General features: G+C 35.2%; 2 protein-coding genes across 3 annotated transcripts in view; both read right to left on the bottom strand.

The window, feature by feature from the left end:
• The window catches only part of LOC127502396 (protein eva-1 homolog A), a 48,996-nt gene extending 39,141 nt beyond the window's left edge, over positions 1-9,855 (bottom strand). The window contains exon 1 of one of the 2 annotated variants that reach the window (XM_051875315.1): positions 9,645-9,855. In XM_051875315.1, coding sequence (XP_051731275.1) covers positions 9,645-9,747 — 103 coding nt within the window. In that variant the 5' untranslated portion in view covers positions 9,748-9,855. The remainder of the gene's footprint in view (positions 1-9,644) is intronic. The other variant, XM_051875314.1, reaches the window with a different exon arrangement.
• Positions 9,856-14,083: 4,228 nt separating this feature from the next.
• The window catches only part of ipo13b (importin 13b), a 48,193-nt gene continuing 42,900 nt past the window's right edge, over positions 14,084-19,376 (bottom strand). The window contains 5 exon segments of the mRNA XM_051874690.1: positions 14,084-15,436; positions 16,779-16,960; positions 17,048-17,137; positions 18,002-18,060; positions 18,179-18,245. Coding sequence (XP_051730650.1) covers positions 15,340-15,436; positions 16,779-16,960; positions 17,048-17,137; positions 18,002-18,060; positions 18,179-18,245 — 495 coding nt within the window. The 3' untranslated portion in view covers positions 14,084-15,339.

Here is a 19,376-nt window from a genome sequence, read left to right on the forward strand (position 1 = left end):
CAATGCTGCAGGGAAGAGAGCACTTTATAATAGAGCGCAACAGTCGGATTCCGGAAGTAAAAACTCTATTAATTTTTTCCATAGGGAGATTGATTTTGAATGGTAACTTATAAACCTTTAAAGACAGACCTACTGTGAGCTGCGAGGTTGTTAATTGATAGTATTTGCTTCTGTTGAAGCCATCAGCCCACGTTATTTCAGCTTAGTTTTAAAATAATTGTGTTTAACAGTGGAATTCGTGAAAAATAATTGTGTTTAACAGTGGAATTCATGGAAAATAATTGTTTAACAGTGGAATTCGTGGTGAAAAACTACATTACCCATGATGCCATACAGAAAATTCCACCAATGAAAGTCAAAACAAGCGCCAAAATATCTTATTAGCTCCACCCACTCACATGAAGCACTGCAAATGGCGTGATAGAGTCAATCTCTATACTCTCTCAAATGACTTGAATGTTTGTATATTAATATGCATATTTTGCAATAAGCTTAAAATATATTGTTTATATATAATCAACATTTGTAAATGAGTAGCTTTATGCTTCATCATTTTTAATTCAATTATGCTGTTTGCAATGCTTCATGGGATTGTAGTTCTTTTCCTCACTAAATCCATGAAGTATGTCATAAATCACAGTGGAAATAGATGTAGGTCAATTTGAGCACATTGTATTGTGGATTATAATGTTTTACAATGAAATTTTGGCAAAAGTATAGTATACATATGGAATAACGCAAAAATAATATAAAAAATATAATAATAAAACTGGGGACGGCTATTTCAAACACAGACCAAAGAGGACGAAGTGGAAAAAGTGGAAGCGACATGTCATGTGCTCAGTCATGTGATGTGAGAGGGCAAAAGGGGGTAATTTACTGCCCTCCCAGTACCCTAAAACACAGACACTGGATGAGAGACGGTCAATTAGACACAGAGAGAGAAAACAGGCCGTGTGTGTGTGTGTGTGTGTTAGTAGTGCTGGAGTTTCCTTCAGTTTAAATGATGCTGCGCTGTGATTGGTGGAGAGAGATGACAGGAGAATTCCACACGTCTGCAGAGTAACGTGAAGCAAAACACAATAAACACACTGACACATGCACGCACACGCACCCGCACACACAATCCAGCAGTCGGCCTGTTTGGCGTTCAGTGTTATTTTGTGAAAGGTGAGCTGTCTGTGTGTGTGTGTGTGTGTGTGTGTGTGTGTGTGTGTGTGTGTGTGTCTTGCATACTTTCTTATTCTCTGAACATTTGACATTCACCAGGAGTGGAAGCTACAATCTGAAAACCTTCATCACCATCCACACAAACAGACACTTCACAAAGAGCAAGAACGACGCAACAGGGTCAGTCTTCAAATGTAGTGACACCTTGAGCAAAAAATGGATCTGTTTTTTTTTTTTTAAGCAATATTTCAAGAGAAGGATTTATTGATCTTAAAGGATTAGTTCACTTTAAAATGAAAATTACCCCATGATTTACTCATCCTCAAGCCATCCTAGGTGTATATGACTCTCTTCTTTCTGATGAGCACAATCAGAGATATATTAATAATCACCTTGATGCTCCTAAGCTTTATAATGGTAGTGAGTGGGACCAACGAGTATGAAGCTGAAGAAAGTGCATCCATCCATCATAAACGTACTCCACACGGCTCTGGGGGTTAATAAAGGCCTTCTGAAGTGAAGCGATGCATTTGTGTAAGAAAAATATCCATATTTATCACGTTATAAAGTAAAATATACATTTACTGCCATTATAAAGCTTTGGAGCATCAGGGTACACCTACACCTAGGACAGCTTGAGGGTGAGTAAAGCTTGGGGTAATTTTCATTTTAAAGTGAACTAATCCTTTAAGCAGATAATAAATGAATGATGATCGAATGCGGCATAACAGGGTGGGATGAGCAGGATATGATTATATTTATTGTATATATATAACAAAATTGCATTAAAATGGCATTAAAAAGCCTTAAAGATACATATTAAAATAGTTGTATTATTTTTTTTTGTAAATATACATCTAAACATAAAACATAAGCCTTAAAATTCTGATCATGTTTAATTATAATATGAGATTGACTCAACAATACTTTAAAATAAATCAATGAAAATATACTGACTCTTAATATTTTAACATTTTTCTTAGGATTGTTTGAAGAATAGAAAGTTCAAAAGAACAGCATTTATTTGGAATAGATGTATTTTGTAACATTATGTCTTTACTGTCATTTTTGACCATTTTAATGCATCCATACTAAATAAAAGTATTAATTTCTTTCAAAAATATCTTTAACAGTAGTATACTGTATATATATATAAAAACAGTATGCATTTATTTATTTATTTATAAAAAATTAGTAAGCAAAACAGTATGCAGTAACACATAACAGTAGTATGTTATACTATTGTGACCTTTTCTGCGCTGCATGTTTAATTCAGCGAGTGCTGTCCATCATCTCAAAATTAAATTATTATTTAGCATTTTTAATTCAGTTGTAAGTAAAAATGTCTTGTAATGTCATTTAATCAAATAATGAGTGAAGAAAGAGGTGGTTGAATTAACACATGCATATACAGTAATGTGACAAGAGCCGAACTGGTGCAACTAATCGCCTTTAGTCCTCAGAAAGTCTTTAGCGTGACTCACTGGAGCGGCACTAAAGCGGCTCTACTGCTGCGGGGGATATTTTTGGAAAATTATAGAGCGGAGTTTAACATGAGAGAGCAGATATTGAGGAGGAATTCCCTCAAAACCGGAACGCAGCTGTTAGGAGAACATCTCCAGCCAACAGGAACCACACACACACCCTAAACCACACGCTGAACGCTTAAGAGCAAAATACTGGTTAAATAAATGGACAGTGGTCACATCAAAGCTCATAATAAGTAGACGATTTATTCTAAACACTGTCATTAACCTCGGGATGACCTGACATGACCTCTGATGCTCAACCTCAGAGAACAGGAAACATACAACACTGAGTGTGTGTGTGTGTGTGTGTGTGTGCGCGTGTGTGAGCAGAGAGAGTGTCAACATGGCACTACAATAGAGATTAGAGGCTGCTAATGAATTACACACACACACACACACACACACACACAGAGAGATCAGCTGAAGGAGCTTAAATCTCAGCGTTTTCAAGGAATAGTTCACCCAAAAATAATTTTAAAATCCTGTCGTTATTTATTCGCCCTCATATTATAAATAAGGTTAGTATCGTAAATGAAAACTGTTAACCTTATAAATCCTAGTGTATCATAATTGCCGCACAAATTTCTAAATTATCAACATGATCAAAACTTTTGCTGTCACACACAATCTACATGCCTGCTGTCGTCTGATATTTTATACTTTTTAACAAATAAAAATTAGTATAATTGTATAAAAACATCCCCCTTCAGGTCGAGGTTTATGTCTTTTTTGCTGTGAATGTTTACTAATTTTTATAAAGTGAATGTAAGAATAACTTTTTATATTGTTAGTAATATTTCAAGATGAACACTTACTGCACTGAAGCAACTTAAGTTTACCTGATTATCCTTAAATTATTTTATAGAAAAATCATGTTAAAATGTGAGTATCAAATGTGACCCTGGACCACAAAACCAGTATTAAGTCGCACATGTATATTTGTAGCAATAGCCAACAATACATTGTATGGGTCAAAATTATCAATTTTTCTTTTATGCCAAAAATCATTAGAATATTAAGTAAAGATCATGTTCCATGAAGATATTTTGTAAATTTCCTGCTGTAAATATATCAAAAATGGTTATCCATTGATAAGGACTTCATTTGGACAACTTTAAAGGTGATTTTCTAAATATTTAGATTTTTTTGCACCCTCAGATTCCAGATTTCAAATATTGTCCTATCCTAACAAACCATACATCAATGGAAAGCTTATTTATTCAGCTTTCAGATGATGTATAAATCTCTATTCCAAAAAATTGATCCATATGAAGAAGGTTTATTTGTTCATCTCTCAATCATCATTGCATTATATGTTTTAAAACTACAGAGCTTTGATCATAAAACTAAGCATTTAAATATCTTACTAAGACATATTATTGGCAGATATAGAGTGACGACTGATATTTACATGATTTTATGACGTTTATGTATCTGCTGTAATGTTCTAAAGATCTTATTTACATTACAAGCATCAGAATTTCATCTAAATTTTATATAAATGTGACCCTGGACCACAAAACCAGTTATAAGTGTCAATTTTTTTAATCTTTACCATCTGAAAGCTGAATAAATAAGCTTTCCATTGATGTATGGTTTATTAGGATAGGACAATATTTGAAAATCTGGAATCTGAGGGTGCAAAAAAAATCGCCTTTAAAGTTGTCCAAATGAAGTCTTAAGCAATGCATATCCACATTTTTGATATATTTACAGTGGGAAATTTACAAAATATCTTCATGGAACATGATCTTTACTTAATACCCTAATGATTTTTGGCATAAAAGAAAAATTGATAATTTTGACCCATACAATGTATTGTTGGCTATTGCTACAAATATACCTGTGTGACTTATGACTGGTTTTGTGGTCCAGGGTCACAAATATCAGCACCTAAATTGAATATTTTTGCTCAGTTTGGGCCTCTGAATAAAATTGAGATGTTTTCTCCTCCAGTATGAGCTCCATATTCTCACTATATCATATCATATGAGCCATAAAAGCCTGCCCTGATGTATCAAATATGATACTCAACAAAAAACATATGATAAAAATATTTTGTCTAAACGGTCAATAAACTGTTCCATTTAACAGAAGTCAATTTTTGACTATTATTTTAAATGTCAGGCTTTACAGGGTTAAAATGACAAAAAACGATCTATTTTCATGAACTAAAACAAATAAAAAGAGAGTTTTCAAAATAAAAAAACACAATAAATGTGACTAGAATACTAAAAGGAAATTAAATAGAATTTAAGACAAAATATTCTAACTGAAAATGTAAAACAAACAATCATAATTTTTATATGAGCAGTTTAGGTGCAGGTGGATCTGAAAACACCACATAATAAACCAGCAGTTTTTGTGGCTACTTTTCTCTATGAGCGAGAAAGAGAGTGAGCGAGAGCGTTTTAACGGATCAGGACGTGATCAAGAAAACAAAAGCTCCTTGTTCTCATCTGCTCCTCCACCTCTGCTGTGAAGGAGACCTTCTCTCTTCTCTCTCTTTCTACTTTTGTTTTCTCTTACTACACATGTATGCATCCATCTATCATCTGTTTTTTCCTTTGATAATAATGTGAGCTGTAACACCTGACAGAGTTGTCCATAAACATTCCCACTCAGTGACAGCGGCTCTGCTACAATATAACATCATGTACAATAATATAATACACAAACATGTATATAATAAGAGTTCACTGCAACTTTTAACCAGATACCAAATATGTATTCTTCTCCTAGAACGCAATGAGATCGAATAGAGAGCAAATTGAGATTTTGAGCAAATGAACTATCCTGCTTCTAAAGCATCTCTCCTCTAAAGTTTCAGAAGGGATCTCAAAAGTGTCTGAAACTGTGCTCAGATTTGCCAAGATACCAACGTGTGCAATCTAAAGTGTCAATATGAACTCAATTATTGCTATTTCAATTTCTAATTCTTCCAAAATTAATTGATTCACATTCATTGTAGGGATAAACTCTACACATCAACAAGTGTGTTATATGTTTCCATTTTAATTTCTCCTCAGAGCTTTGATGTGCTGATATCAGACACACACACACACGCACACACACACATATCACAGCACACAGACAGCGTTCTGCCATAGACATAACAACTCAACCACAGGATCTGCTCAAACACAACTCGCCAGACGCTGCGTGTGTGTATGTGTGTGTGAAAGAGATAACACACAGAGGTGTTTTGATAAAGCACTTCTGCAAAACATACGGTATGTGATGTGTCTGCTCCAGACAATGATCAATACTAGATTTACATTTTTTTTTACATTTCTGAAGAAAATGTGAGCAGTGGGTGTTCTGGGTGGTTTGTAGGCGATTGGTTACTGGTCAGAAGAGTCCCTCCTCAAGTCTCTATGATATTCTGCTCTATAGAAATGCCTCGGGTCCCTCCTTCAATGGAAGTCTGTGGAATTTTTTCACCTGTCTTACAGCACATCTCTCCTTATCAAAACATAATCTGAAGAATCGTTCATGCGCAGGATTATTTAAGGCTTTGGGGTTTGTTCCAACTCCAACGGCATAAATCAGACCTTATATATGAACAATGATAATCGCAGCACTTGATTTAGCAAACACCAATAATTAACAGACCAGCAAAGAAAAATGTGTGAGTGTGTGTGTGTGTGAGAGAGAGAGAGAGAGAGAGAGAGAGAGGCCTGGACGAGAAAAAGGGTCTTGGAGTTTGGGGAAGGGGGTCTTTTCTACAAACAGAAGGCATTGGTTTCAAGTTCCACCTCCGGAACAAAGTCCCTCAGAACACACACACACACACACACACACACACACACACACACACACTCTAACCTCTTGGCTTTCTGGAGTATAAAGGTTATTAGAGCGACTCTCACCTCAGCTAAACTCTCTGATTTCAAGCATTTACTCTCTTCCGACAGGGAGATTTTTCCTTCTTGGCAGAAACGGGATGCAAAGAGATGGAGTGAGATTAGACTCATAATGTGACCAGAGTTGTGGGCATTGGTAACAGACAAATTTATAAGGAAAAACACATCCTGGAATAGATACATTTATTGCTTTTACCTGAATATATATTTCTGGAATCAAAATTACTTTCTTAATTCATGTAATCAGTGCATGTTATTTTAAATATAACACATTTAATTATATATAATAGATTTCAAAATATTGTGATCATTAAGATTTTTATATTGATAGAAATCAATACTTTTATTCAGCCAGGATGCATTAAATTGATCAAAAGTGACAGAAAAGATAATAATGTTGCAAAAGCTTTATATTTCAGATAAATGCTGTTCTTTTGAACTTTCTATTCATCAAATAATCCTGAAAAAAATTGTACACAACTGTTTTCAACATTGATAATAATCAGAAATGTTTATTGAGCAGCAAATCATCATATTAGAATGATTTCTGAAGGATCATGTGACACTGAAGACTGGAGTAATGATGCTGAAAATTCAGCTTCGAATCACAGCAATAAATTACATTTTAAAATATATTCAAAAAGAAAACAGTTATTTTAAATGGCAATAATATTTCACAATATTACTGATTTTACTGTAAATAAATGCAGCCTTGGTGAGCAGAAGAGATGCATTTCAAAAATGTTGAAAAAAAAACTTACTGACTCACTCAAACTTTTGAACTGTAGTGTTTATATGGTTAGTAATATAATCAAATCCACACAGATGGGGAACAAACACATTAACCAATAATATCATAGCCAAAAATCACAAGGCAATCAAATCCAGACAGATCAAATCAAATCAAGCTCCACCCGACATCATTTCCTACTGAATGTTAAATTTCAAGTCTTCATCTCATTTTAAATGCGTTTATCAAAAATGCTGCTCATTCCTTTCTGTAAAACGTAGCACACCTTTAAATGCCGTTTCATATGGACTTTAAGACTGAAGCACATGAATGACAGTACGGCAGTCTTAATGGTGTATCAGGATCCATCAAACAGTTTGACCTCAGTTGACCTACTGACCCTTTAACAGCCACATATCCCATTCAGCGCCTCAATAAGCCCCGCCCACAGCTTTATGCCTACTTTCACTGTGTAGTGAACACTCACACAATGAATCAGTGTGTGTGTGTGAAGCTAATTAACCAAGATGAAACACAGCATACACACACAAAGGCACGAGGTTCCTGTAGGACAGATGTACAGGCCTGTTGCCCAGCAACAGATGCTCCGTCTCCATCAACAACTTCTGTCACCCTCTTCAAGCACCTGTCAATCAAACGGACGTTCCAGAGTGTGTGAGAGTCTTTCAGAGTAAGAGTCACCGGAACGGTCCTGTGTGACCCAACAGAACAACAGTCCTGTGTGTTTTCTTTGACAGGACAGTTTGACTTTTGCTGCTCATGAGAATCCCCCAAAAACAAGCCCTGGTCATATTTCAAAACTAGGGAAAAAAATGGGAAATAATATTTTGCTTCAACAAATGAAGCCTGTTTAGTTATCATTTGGTGCATTGTGATTATTCCTATGACATTTTACAATTTTCATTACTGTAATTCTCATTATGCTCACTGATGAATCTCCTTAGTTTAATACGAATGAAAACCTTTTTATTTACCTTTTTTTTATTTAAATAGGCAGAAATTAAAGACAATTAAAGTACAATTAAAGAAAGTACAACAAATACTACCATGACATAAATAATTTTTTTTTTTTTCACATTGCAGTAATAATGTTTCAGTGCAAAAAGGCTTCATATTATATATATATATATATATATATATATATATATAAAACATATATTATTATAATTATATGTAAGTGCTGTCAAATCAATCAATTACAATTAATCCCATCTAACATGAAAGTTTGTAAATATATAATATATGTGTGTGTGTGTGTATATATATATATTAAATTATTATATATCCTGACATGATCTTAGATCTTAACAGGTTTTGTGAGATTCACTCATTAAGGCTCAATCTTTTAAGTTTAAGCTGCTTTGAAGCAGTTTGTATTGTGTAAAGCACTATACAAATAAACCTGACTGTCAATGAAAGTTCAATTGTGGTACTCAGACCGAAAAAAACATGATGTTTATTTTTCGTCCAAAGCAAAGCTGTGCACATCTGAGAAAATTAAGAAGAGAAATGCAAACAAAATTCTATTAAAAACAAGCAGGGAACACCATCACACACTGAGATCTGCCTTCACTCAACACATCACAGCTGTTTCTGATCAATTCATATCTATGTCCTTCATTTCTTCACAAGCTAAACACACAACCTTCATAAACCACAGATAAACCGTTTGTGTATCTATCAAACTATCATAACACTTTGAAATCCATGTAACAGTCTAAAAATGAACAACAGAGTTCATAAAATCAATGCTTCATGTATTTATCTCATATAGGATCGCTATATAAATACTGTAGTAGGCTATATAATAATATGCAGTGGTGCTCAAAAGACTTTCTCAAACATTTTCACTGAAATTCCAGTATCTAACTTGATAGACTAACCCAAATTGACAATATATTTTGTAATTAAAAAACCCTGTTAAATTATAAAAACTGCAAACAGAAGCATTTTCATTAGTTGTTCAGACTTTTGGACCTCACTGTATATATTAACTGTATATTAAGATGTAATAGTGTAACCCCATGAGCGCGCGCGCACACGTGCAGTTTCTCTTTGATCGCGTGGGTCAAGGAAGTTCCCGCGAAAGAATGTGTTAACTTACAATGTTTCACTTATTTACAGGAGGATAAAATAACGCGCGTGTAACACAGACACCTCAAAAATGCATTAAAACTAAAGACATACAGCTGGGAAGTTGAAAAAAGTTTAAAAACACAATTTCGATTAAACGCGTGTGAATTCATTTAAAATTTAAAAGGATAATAGGCCTATCATAAAGTGTAAATACGCAAACTTTTGTAGGATGATGGTGATGGTGTTTAGTACCTGAGAACTCCTGTGAAGTCTTAGTGAAGCCAGTCAGACACGAGATTCCCAACAACAGCAGTGAATATGAGACATCAGGGAAAAACATCCTTAAATGTCCCATCAGATCCGAGGATTCCTGAGAGGATCAGACTGCAGGACATGAAGTGATGTCTGATTCCATGACTTCAGTCTGGAGACACAGGAGAGAGAGAGAGAGAGAGAGTCTGAGGAAGAAGACCTGAGAGAGAGAGAGAGAGAGAGAGAGAGAGAGAGAGGCAGAATTCCCCCTGGTCCCAAAGTCCCTGAATTTACTACTAAATCTTCAGTTCATCGGCATGACTGTCAAAATACTGTAGTGTTAAAGCTTATATAAACAAAGTATTTATTTAACATAATAACAACAGCAGCAAAAGATTAAAAATAAATTAAAACTCTTTAATATTACAGATATAGTTCACTTAAAATGTCATATTTATAGTTTACTCACGTTAAGTCATTCTAAACCTGTTATTTCTTTAGATTTCTGTTTATTTCTGTAGAAATTATTCTATTTTATGGTCAGTTTGATTCAATTAAGTTTCTGTTTAGGTATTATTTCCTATAATCCCTGCTATTTAGAATGAAATTAAATGAACTAATCACTAATTGGACCAAACCCAGAGATCCAGTTCTGTGCATCACACAGAGATTATGCAGGTGTAATCAAGCTTTATATTGTCAGTAGGTCACCATTAATGTACCATTAAAATTAATTACTTTACACAATGATAAACAACTGGAATCAGACAGAAAATACCAAATTACACACAAATAAGGGAGGCTGCTGGGATAATATGATCTACAGGGGTTGGACAATGAAACTTAAACACCTGGTTTTAGACCACAGTCATTTATTAGGATGGTGTAAGGCCTTGTTTTGTGGCCAATACAGCATCAATTCATCTTGGGAATGACAGATACAAGTCCTTCACAGAGGCCAGAGGGATTCTGAGCCGTTCCTCTTCCAGAACAGTATCCAGGTTACTATGTGATGCTGCTGGAGGAAAATGTTGTCTGACTCGCTCCTCCAAAATACCCCAAAGTGGCTCAAAAATATTCAGATCTGGTGACTGTGGAGACCATGAGAGATGTTCAGCTTCACTCTCATGTTCATCAAATCTTTCTATCACCAGTCTTGCTGTGTGTATTGGTGCATTATCATGCTGATACACAGCAACACCTTCAGGGTTCAATGTTTGAACCATCAGGTGCACTTTGGCTGTCTTCGGGAGTCTTTGGCTGTGACGCCCATCAAGCACAGCAGGGAACGCCATCAGTGATCCACTGCCGTGCTTCACAGTCTGGAGGTTGAAACTCTTCGGGCCTTCTCCACACCGTAACTCCCACAGATGTGGGAAAGACAGTGAAAGTGGACTCATCAGATGTTTCACCTGGTCCACAGCCCAAGATTTGCACCAATGAAACCAACATTTGGCATTGGCACGAGTGACCAAAAGTTTGGCTATAGCAGCAAGACCATGAATATTGACTCTGTGGAGCTCCTGATGAACAGTTTTGGTGGAAACAGGAGAGTCGAGGTGAGTTGGACAGCTGTGGTTTTATGTTTTTGGATACAGGTTAGTACCTGGACATCCCTTTCAGACAGCTTCCACTTGCGTCAACAGTTACATCTGTTGGATGTAGTTTGGTACGCTGCTGGATACCATAGCTCTCAATACACCACAAAGACTTGCTGTCCTGGTCGCAGATGAACCAGCGTGACGCGCACCAATAATTTGTCCTCTTTTGAACTCTGATATGTCTCCCATTTATGTTGTGTGGATTGCAGTATTTTATGTACAGCTGTGCTATTGTTCTGCTACTTCAAACTTCACACTCGGCTCTTAAAATCAGAGAAGATTGGCCACCAGGCTGCACATATGATAGACGTGAAACCTGTTTCAGTTTCATTGACCAACCCCTGTATAACTTATGTTAACTAATAGGACCTTATTGTAAAGTGGTACCAATAAGATTAATTGACAATCAGCACATTTGTTACAGCATTTATTAATCTTTGTCAACGTCAGTTAATAAAAATACAACTGTTCATTGTTAGTTAATATGAACTAAGATTCATTAAATAATATTAACGGATACAACGTTTTATATTTGTATTAGTAAATGTTGAAATGAACATTAAGACTAATAAATGCTTTAATAATGTATGGCCTCTTAGGGCCTCCGTATTCATGTGAACTAATGTAGTTAACTAATGTTAACAAATGAACCTTATTGTAAAGTGTTACCAACTTATGAAGGTCATTTTACTAAATGGATGCCATTTGTAAATCACTTTGCATGTCTTCTTCACCACTGAGTTTTCCCTACCAAAGTTTTTCCATAGGCTACATAATAATATCCCAACATAGGCCTATATTAATTGATCTTACCGACACAAGGCAGTTTAACACTTAAACAGTGCATCACCTTATTTAACTGTAAAAGTCAGCAGTTTAAAAAAAAAAAAAAAAAAAAAAAAAAATCTCTCACGAGCCTCGTCGTTAAAATCTCTTGATGTTTCTCCAGAGCTGTAGAGACATCTGTAGGTCAATATGAAGAACTGCAATAAAGGCCTATTCACACTAAGAACGATAACTATAAAGCTAAACATATTAACAATAACTATATTTGCGTCTACGCCAGCGGACAACTTTCTGTTTATTATATGCGCGCGCTGCAGTTATGTCGTCTGTCGCTTTAAAGAGATAGTTCACCCAAAAATGAAAATTCTGTCATCATTTACGTACCCTCATGTTGTTCCAAACTTGTATGATTTTCTTTCTTCTGTTTAATACAAAAGAAGATATTTAAAAAAAAAAAAAAAAAAGTTTGTTAACCAGACAGTTGACGGTAGCCATTGACTTCCATTTTATTTTATTTTTCTACTATGGAAGTCAATGGCTACCGTCAACTGTCTGGTTACCAAAATTCTTTAAATATCTTCTTTTGTGTTCACCAGAAAAAAAAAAAAAAAAAAAAAAAAACTCAAACAAGGTTTGGAACAACTTGAGGGTAAGTGATGACAAAATTTTCATTTTGGGGTGAACTATCCCTTTAAATAGGCTACTCTAGAGTTTGATTGGCTGTCAATGTTTTTAACGTTCATCATCTGGAGAAAATCGTTGTGAATCAATTCCAGCGATATCGTTCCTCTGTGCCTATAGTTATTGTTGTGGTGTGGACTCTGCTATTCTTTTACATTTAAAACGGTGTTTAAAACAATATCTTTATCGTTACCGTCCTTGATGTGGGGCCTCGACCCTGTCATCAAATATAAACGGCATAGTCATTTCACTGAGCGCATTTACTTCACTGCCATTTATATAATTTTTTTAGGTAATCGGTTTGGTTTGAATTTGTCAGTTACATGAATAGCTTGTTCAGCCGAAAAGCCTAAAATTTCATTTAAATTCAGGTTCCAATTCTGTAATGTATCCCATTTAATCTGTATTGGGGCATGTTGTCACAAGTCCCCCTGTAGTCAATCATTTTATTTTCCCTTAAAACTCATCTTTGATAACCAAAATTACATATTTAAACGCTTTTCCCCGTTATTTTTTAATGCCTTAAAATAGCTTGAATGTAACTTTACACCCTTCATTTAATAAACGCGGATCTATGAATATGATAATTAGCCCCGCCTCCACTCACTCGCACGAGCTCAGACGAAATCCACTCGGTCAACTTACTGAGGTGAACGCTGCACAATGGTTTCTCTTTTTACAACGTCGGACACATAACTGTAATTAATATGATTAGCCTTTTGCCTGACTATGTTATCAAACGGCTAATAATGAATAATGTGTTGCTAATTCGCGAGTCAGACAGCTGCCTTCTAAAAATAAGTATCCTTAGAAACGCTTTGAACAACTCAGTGGAGAAAGGCATATTTCATCATAATATGCATCATATACACCCGCCATATTGCTAAATCTACCCGATTTTTCATATCAACAGAAAAATATACCGGAATAACCTTCTTTTGAGACTCCCTTGCGGTCAGTTAATGATATGCTAAAGCCCGCCAGCATGTTGATGTGATTGGTTACAAGGTAGTTCGTGACGTCAGAAACACCAGCGATTTCAAACCACGGTTCACTGCAGTTTTAAAGATAAAATACTCAGCTTTTTTTTTTATTTTTTTATTTTTTTTTAAAATCTTTTTATATCTTTTTTGAGTGCATACAGCAACTGACTTTAAAAAATAAACACCTTTCAAAAAATAAACATAATATTCACTGGGGTAAAAAAAAAAAAAAAATGATAAAAAAAAAAAAATGTTCCTGTAGCCTCAGAACATTAACAAATTAATCATACACTCCAGTACTCACCTGAAGAGCTTGTGGTTTGGTTTTGTCTTCTTGTGATGAGCATTCACACCTTCATTCACACAAACAGACCACAGAACCCAGTGCTGCCATCTCAGATGTATTTAATAAATTAAAACAAGGTACAAAAAAAAGAAAGAAAAAAAAACCTAATGTACATTTGACTTCTCTGTCTCTCCCTTTATTCTCACTCTGTGACTCACTAGTAAACGAACACGATAGAACAGCCCTCGTCCACTGATTATGACTCATTCTGGGCCCGTATGTAACGCAACACACATGCTACATGTCGGCAAGCAGCAGCCGGGCAGAAACGAGAAAGAGAGAGAGAGAGACATGCGGTACGCGTTTAATTAGTTGTTGAGTGAACTCAATTGTTTGATGTGTGTGCACATACCAACCGAATTTAAAGGGACAGTTCAGCCAAAAATCAAAATTATGTCATAATTTATGCACCCTCATGTCATTTCAAACCCGTTTGACTTAATTTCTTCAATCAAACACAAAAGGAGAATTTTTGAATATAGAAATCATAAAAGTTCGGAATTACATTAGGGTTGGTAAATGATGACAATTTTATTTTTTGATTGAACTATCATCTTTGCGCATCTCTCTTTTTCGTTGTGTAACACCCAGCCTTTACTAGTCCCCAAATACGCTGCTAACATTATATATATATATATATATATATATATATATATATATATTATATAAACAACCATAATTATAATTTTATTAAAAAACGTCCACAACATTTTGGCAGAATTGAGTGTGAGGAGGGGTTAGACAGACAGAGATATAGAGGATAGATATAAAGCCACAGAGAAAAAACAGTCTGTATTGGTCCCTCTCTCTGTTAGCAGCACACGGACTCGTCACCCCACGGTTTACTAGATTATTATGTGCATTTATATATATTTAAATATATATATATATATATATATATATATATATATGTGTGTATATATATATATGCTTTTTATTTCTCCAAAATAAAAAATAAAAAACATTTAACTAACACTATTTCTTCGTTCAAACGGATGCAAATTATCACAAGGAAAACAGCCCAAGAGCCACGGAAGATCGAACGTAGGGGGAATCAAAGAATGGTTTCCAGCGAACATGCTGTGAGATGTTGGGAGCAGAGATGTCGACTGTTCGGATCGTCCTGCGGAGGCCCCAAAATCCAATGGGAGAGAGGTTGACAGAGAGAGAGAGAGCGAGAAGGACGAGTTGGTGGAAGATCCCGACTCTCAGACTGTCAGTATCATTCACGTCGCAGTGAGGGCTTCTGGGAATTGTACATTTTGGGTTTCCTCACACTGTGTCCGTACTCGTGTGGCTTAGTAATCTGCGGCGTACTCGGTTCCGTGAAGGCCGCGGCACACCAGGGTGAACTCTTTCACGATGTCTTTCACTCGCCGCTTGTTCACTCGCTCCCTGAGAGGATATAAAGAAAAAAAAATGTACATTCAATTTACATTAGATTTAGGGAGCAGTGTTGTTTTGTTAGCTAAAACTTAATGGGACAATTCACCCAAAAATAAAAATTCTGTCATCATTTACATTAAAAGAAGATATTTTGAAAAACGTTTGCAGTTGCTGGTCCCCATTGACTTCCACAGTATGGGAAAAAAAAAATACTATGGAAGTCAATGGGGACAAGAAACTGTTTGGTTACCAACATTGTTCAAAATATCTTCTTTTGTGTTCAACTGAAGAAAGAAACTCATACAGGTTTGGAACAACTTGAGGGTGAGTAAATGATGACAGAATTTTTATTTTTGGGTAATCTTATCCCTTTAAGCTAAAATTAAATCTATTAAAAATTGTTTTTGTTAACTGAAATGAAGCTGAAATAAAATATAAACACTAGATAGAAAAAAGGAATATTAAAAACAATGTGGCAACTAACTGAAATACAAAAAATCTGAAGTACTAAAATTACTACTAATAAAACTGAAATAAAAGTTAAGTAAAGTAAATATTTAAAAACAGAAACTAATTAAAAAAAGCACAAAAAAATAAAAATAAAAATAAAAACTGAACATATAAAAATAAAAGCTAATTTAAAATATTAATAAATACCATAAAAGTATATAAATAATACTCTGACCAATGACTAAACTTGCATGTATCAAAAAACTTTGGGTTGAAAGCTACATACACTATTGTTCAAAGGTTTGGGGTCAGTAAGATTTTGTGTTTATTTATTCTTTTTTTAAAATATATTTTATTAATACTTGCATTACGCAAGGACACATTAAATTGATCAAAAATGAGAGTTAAAGGCATTTATAATGTTACAAAAGCTTTTTATTTCAAATAAATACTGTTCTTTTAAACTTTTTATTCAAAGATGTATCACAGTTTCCACAAAAATATGAAGCTGCTCTACTGTTTTCAACATTGATAATAACCAGAAATGTTTCATGAGCAGCAAATCATCATATTAGAATGATTTCTGAAGGATCATGTGACACTGAAGACTGGAGTAATGATGCTGAAAATTCAGCTTTGATCACAGGAATAAATTACAATTTACATTATATTCACATAGAAAACAGTTATTTTAAATTGTAATAATATTGCACAATATTATTGATTTTACTGTATTTTTGATTAAACAAACGCAGCCTTGGTGAGCAGAAGAGACATTCTAAAACATTCAAAATCTTACAGACCTCAAATTAATGTTCACGCAAACATTTTAAAGGACTGTGTTTTGCATGTATACCAGTTTTTGCTATCCAGAATTATAAAATGGCACAACTCATCTCACCTGAGCACCTGTTGACTGAACGTGTCTTTCTGCTCATCAGAGACACGTGAGGACGGGAAGCCCGGCGAGCGCAGAGCTTCTTTGAGCCACACCGTCAGCAGAGCGAAGCAATGCTTGTTCAGACAGAAGAGCACCTCCGCAAACTGGTCCATCAGACTGCGGGACGACTGACCACCGATGGCCTGCCAAAAAAAAAAAAAAAAAAAAAAGTAGATCAGACTCTTGTGCGTTTTATATTCTGAACCTCTGGTGAAAAGTTGTGCGCTCACCTCCAGTACAGCCAATAGGAGGAGTTTACCGTCTTCCTGTACGACCTGACCCACAGGAGGAACGTCTGCACAGTGCGGTATTAGTTCCGTCTGCAGTCGACGCAAATAAAGGAACAATTCAACATTGCACACGGCTACCATTTATGATGCTATATTTCACAGGAGGGAAAGAGACACAATCTGAAGGTCAATACACACAGAGCATCTTGCCGTTCAATCAAAACAATATACACTACCAAGTCAGAAGTTCAGAATAATTACCATTTTTTAATATTTTGGTCTCTTATGTCTCTAAGGTTGGATTTATTTGATGAAAAATACAGTAATATTGTGAAATATTATTACAATTTGAAATAAGTGTTTTCTATTTGAATATATTTTAAAATGTAATTTATTCCTAAAAAATGTATTGCTTTAAAATTGTAATTTAAATGTAATTTATGTCACATGATCCTTCAGAAATCATTCTAATATGCTGATATTATTATCAATGTTGAAAACAGTTGTGCAGCTTCATATTTTTGTGAAATCTGTTAAAATATATATCTAATATATATATATATATATATATAAACTTTTGTAAAAGAAGAATTGTAAGAAAAAAAAAAAAAAAAGTATCACGGTTTCCACATAAATATTAATCAGAAAACAATGATGATAATAAGAACCATTATTAATAATTGAGCAGCAAATCAGCATATGATAATGATTTCTGAAGGATCATGTGACACTGAAGACTGGAGTAATGATGCTGAAAATTCAGCTTTGATCACAGGAATAAATTACATTTTACAATATATTCAAATAGAAAACAGTTATATTAAATTGTAATATTTCACAGTATTATTGTGTTTTTCATCAAACAAAAATTATTCCAAACTTTTGACCAGTGGTGTATTCCTATGCTCTTGGTGCGAACGGGCCTTCAGATTGTCATGATGACCTCTGACTTACAAAGAAAAGACAGGTAGATTTGACTGTTGGGGCTTCTGGGAATTTCAGTGACAGCACTCCTACGGCCGAAACAAAGCGCCATTAAAGAAATGACTCTGTGTTAAACATTACAGAGACATTCATACACACTAAAGGAGGAGGATCCATCAGTGTTTTCTACATTTTAAACAGACTTACCACAGTGGAACACGGCTTTCACATCAAGACTCTCTGATAAGAATAAATCGGGCTTCCGTTTGAGGGCCTACAAATCAGACAGAGCCAATGAACAGAGCACATGACTCAAACCCCGCCCCTGGAACCCTGTCAATCACTCATGTGCCACTCATGTGCCACCCTCCCCTCACTCACTCACTCACTCCCTATATCTGTCTAGCTCTAGAAAATCAACCAAACGTACATATTCAATGCAAACAGATCAGGTAAGTAAGAAATAAACAGCAAAAAAACTAAAATACTGAAATTTAATAGAAACTAAAGGTATGATGATTTTTTTTTTCTCTTTAGCGTTCTCACTTGTTTTGTTCACATCTGTTCAATCACTACTTTCTCTGCTCAGTTGGACTGAATGCAACAGAAATCTAAATAACATGTACGATAAAGACAACTGATGCATTAAGAAACTCATTGAGGATGAGAGGATATTTGAGAAAGACACAGAGAGAGAAACCGAGAGAGGGAAAACCTCATGAGAACTTCATGAGGACCAAATACATAAACGAGAGAGCCAATTCATTTGATTCAATTAATCAATTAATTGAGATGAATCAATTTAGGCTTTCATCGGTTTAAGGGCTGGAATGACACTGGAAGGGGGCAGGGGGTGCTTGTGGGATTTTGACTCTTTCAACTGTGTTATATTTTATTGAAGTGACATGATTTAAATGATTTTTTTGATATATATATATATATATTTTTGATGATATATCAGGCATAACATTATGACCACCTTCCTAATATTGTGTTGGTCCCGCTTTTGCTGCCAAAACAGCCCTGACCCGTCGAGACATGGACTCCACTAGACCCCTGAAGGTGTGCTGTGGTATCTGCACCAAGATGTTAGCAGCAGATCCTTTAAGTCCTGTAAGTTGCGAGGTGGAGCCTCCATGGATCGGACTTGGATTGAGATCTGGGGAATTTGGAGGCCAAGTCAACACCTCAAACTCATTGTTGTGCTCCTCAAACCATTCCTGAACCATTTTTGCTTTGTGGCAGGACACATTATCCTGCTGAAAGAGGCCACAGCCACCAGGGAATACCATTTCCATTAAAAGGGTGTACATGTTCTGCAACAATGCTTAGGTAGGTGGTACGTGTCAAAGTAACATCCACATGGATGGCAGTTTCCCGGCAGTTTCCCAGCAGAACATTGCCC

Source organism: Ctenopharyngodon idella, chromosome 20 (genome assembly GCF_019924925.1).
Source record: "Ctenopharyngodon idella isolate HZGC_01 chromosome 20, HZGC01, whole genome shotgun sequence".
NCBI classification, from domain to species: Eukaryota; Metazoa; Chordata; class Actinopteri; order Cypriniformes; family Xenocyprididae; genus Ctenopharyngodon; species Ctenopharyngodon idella.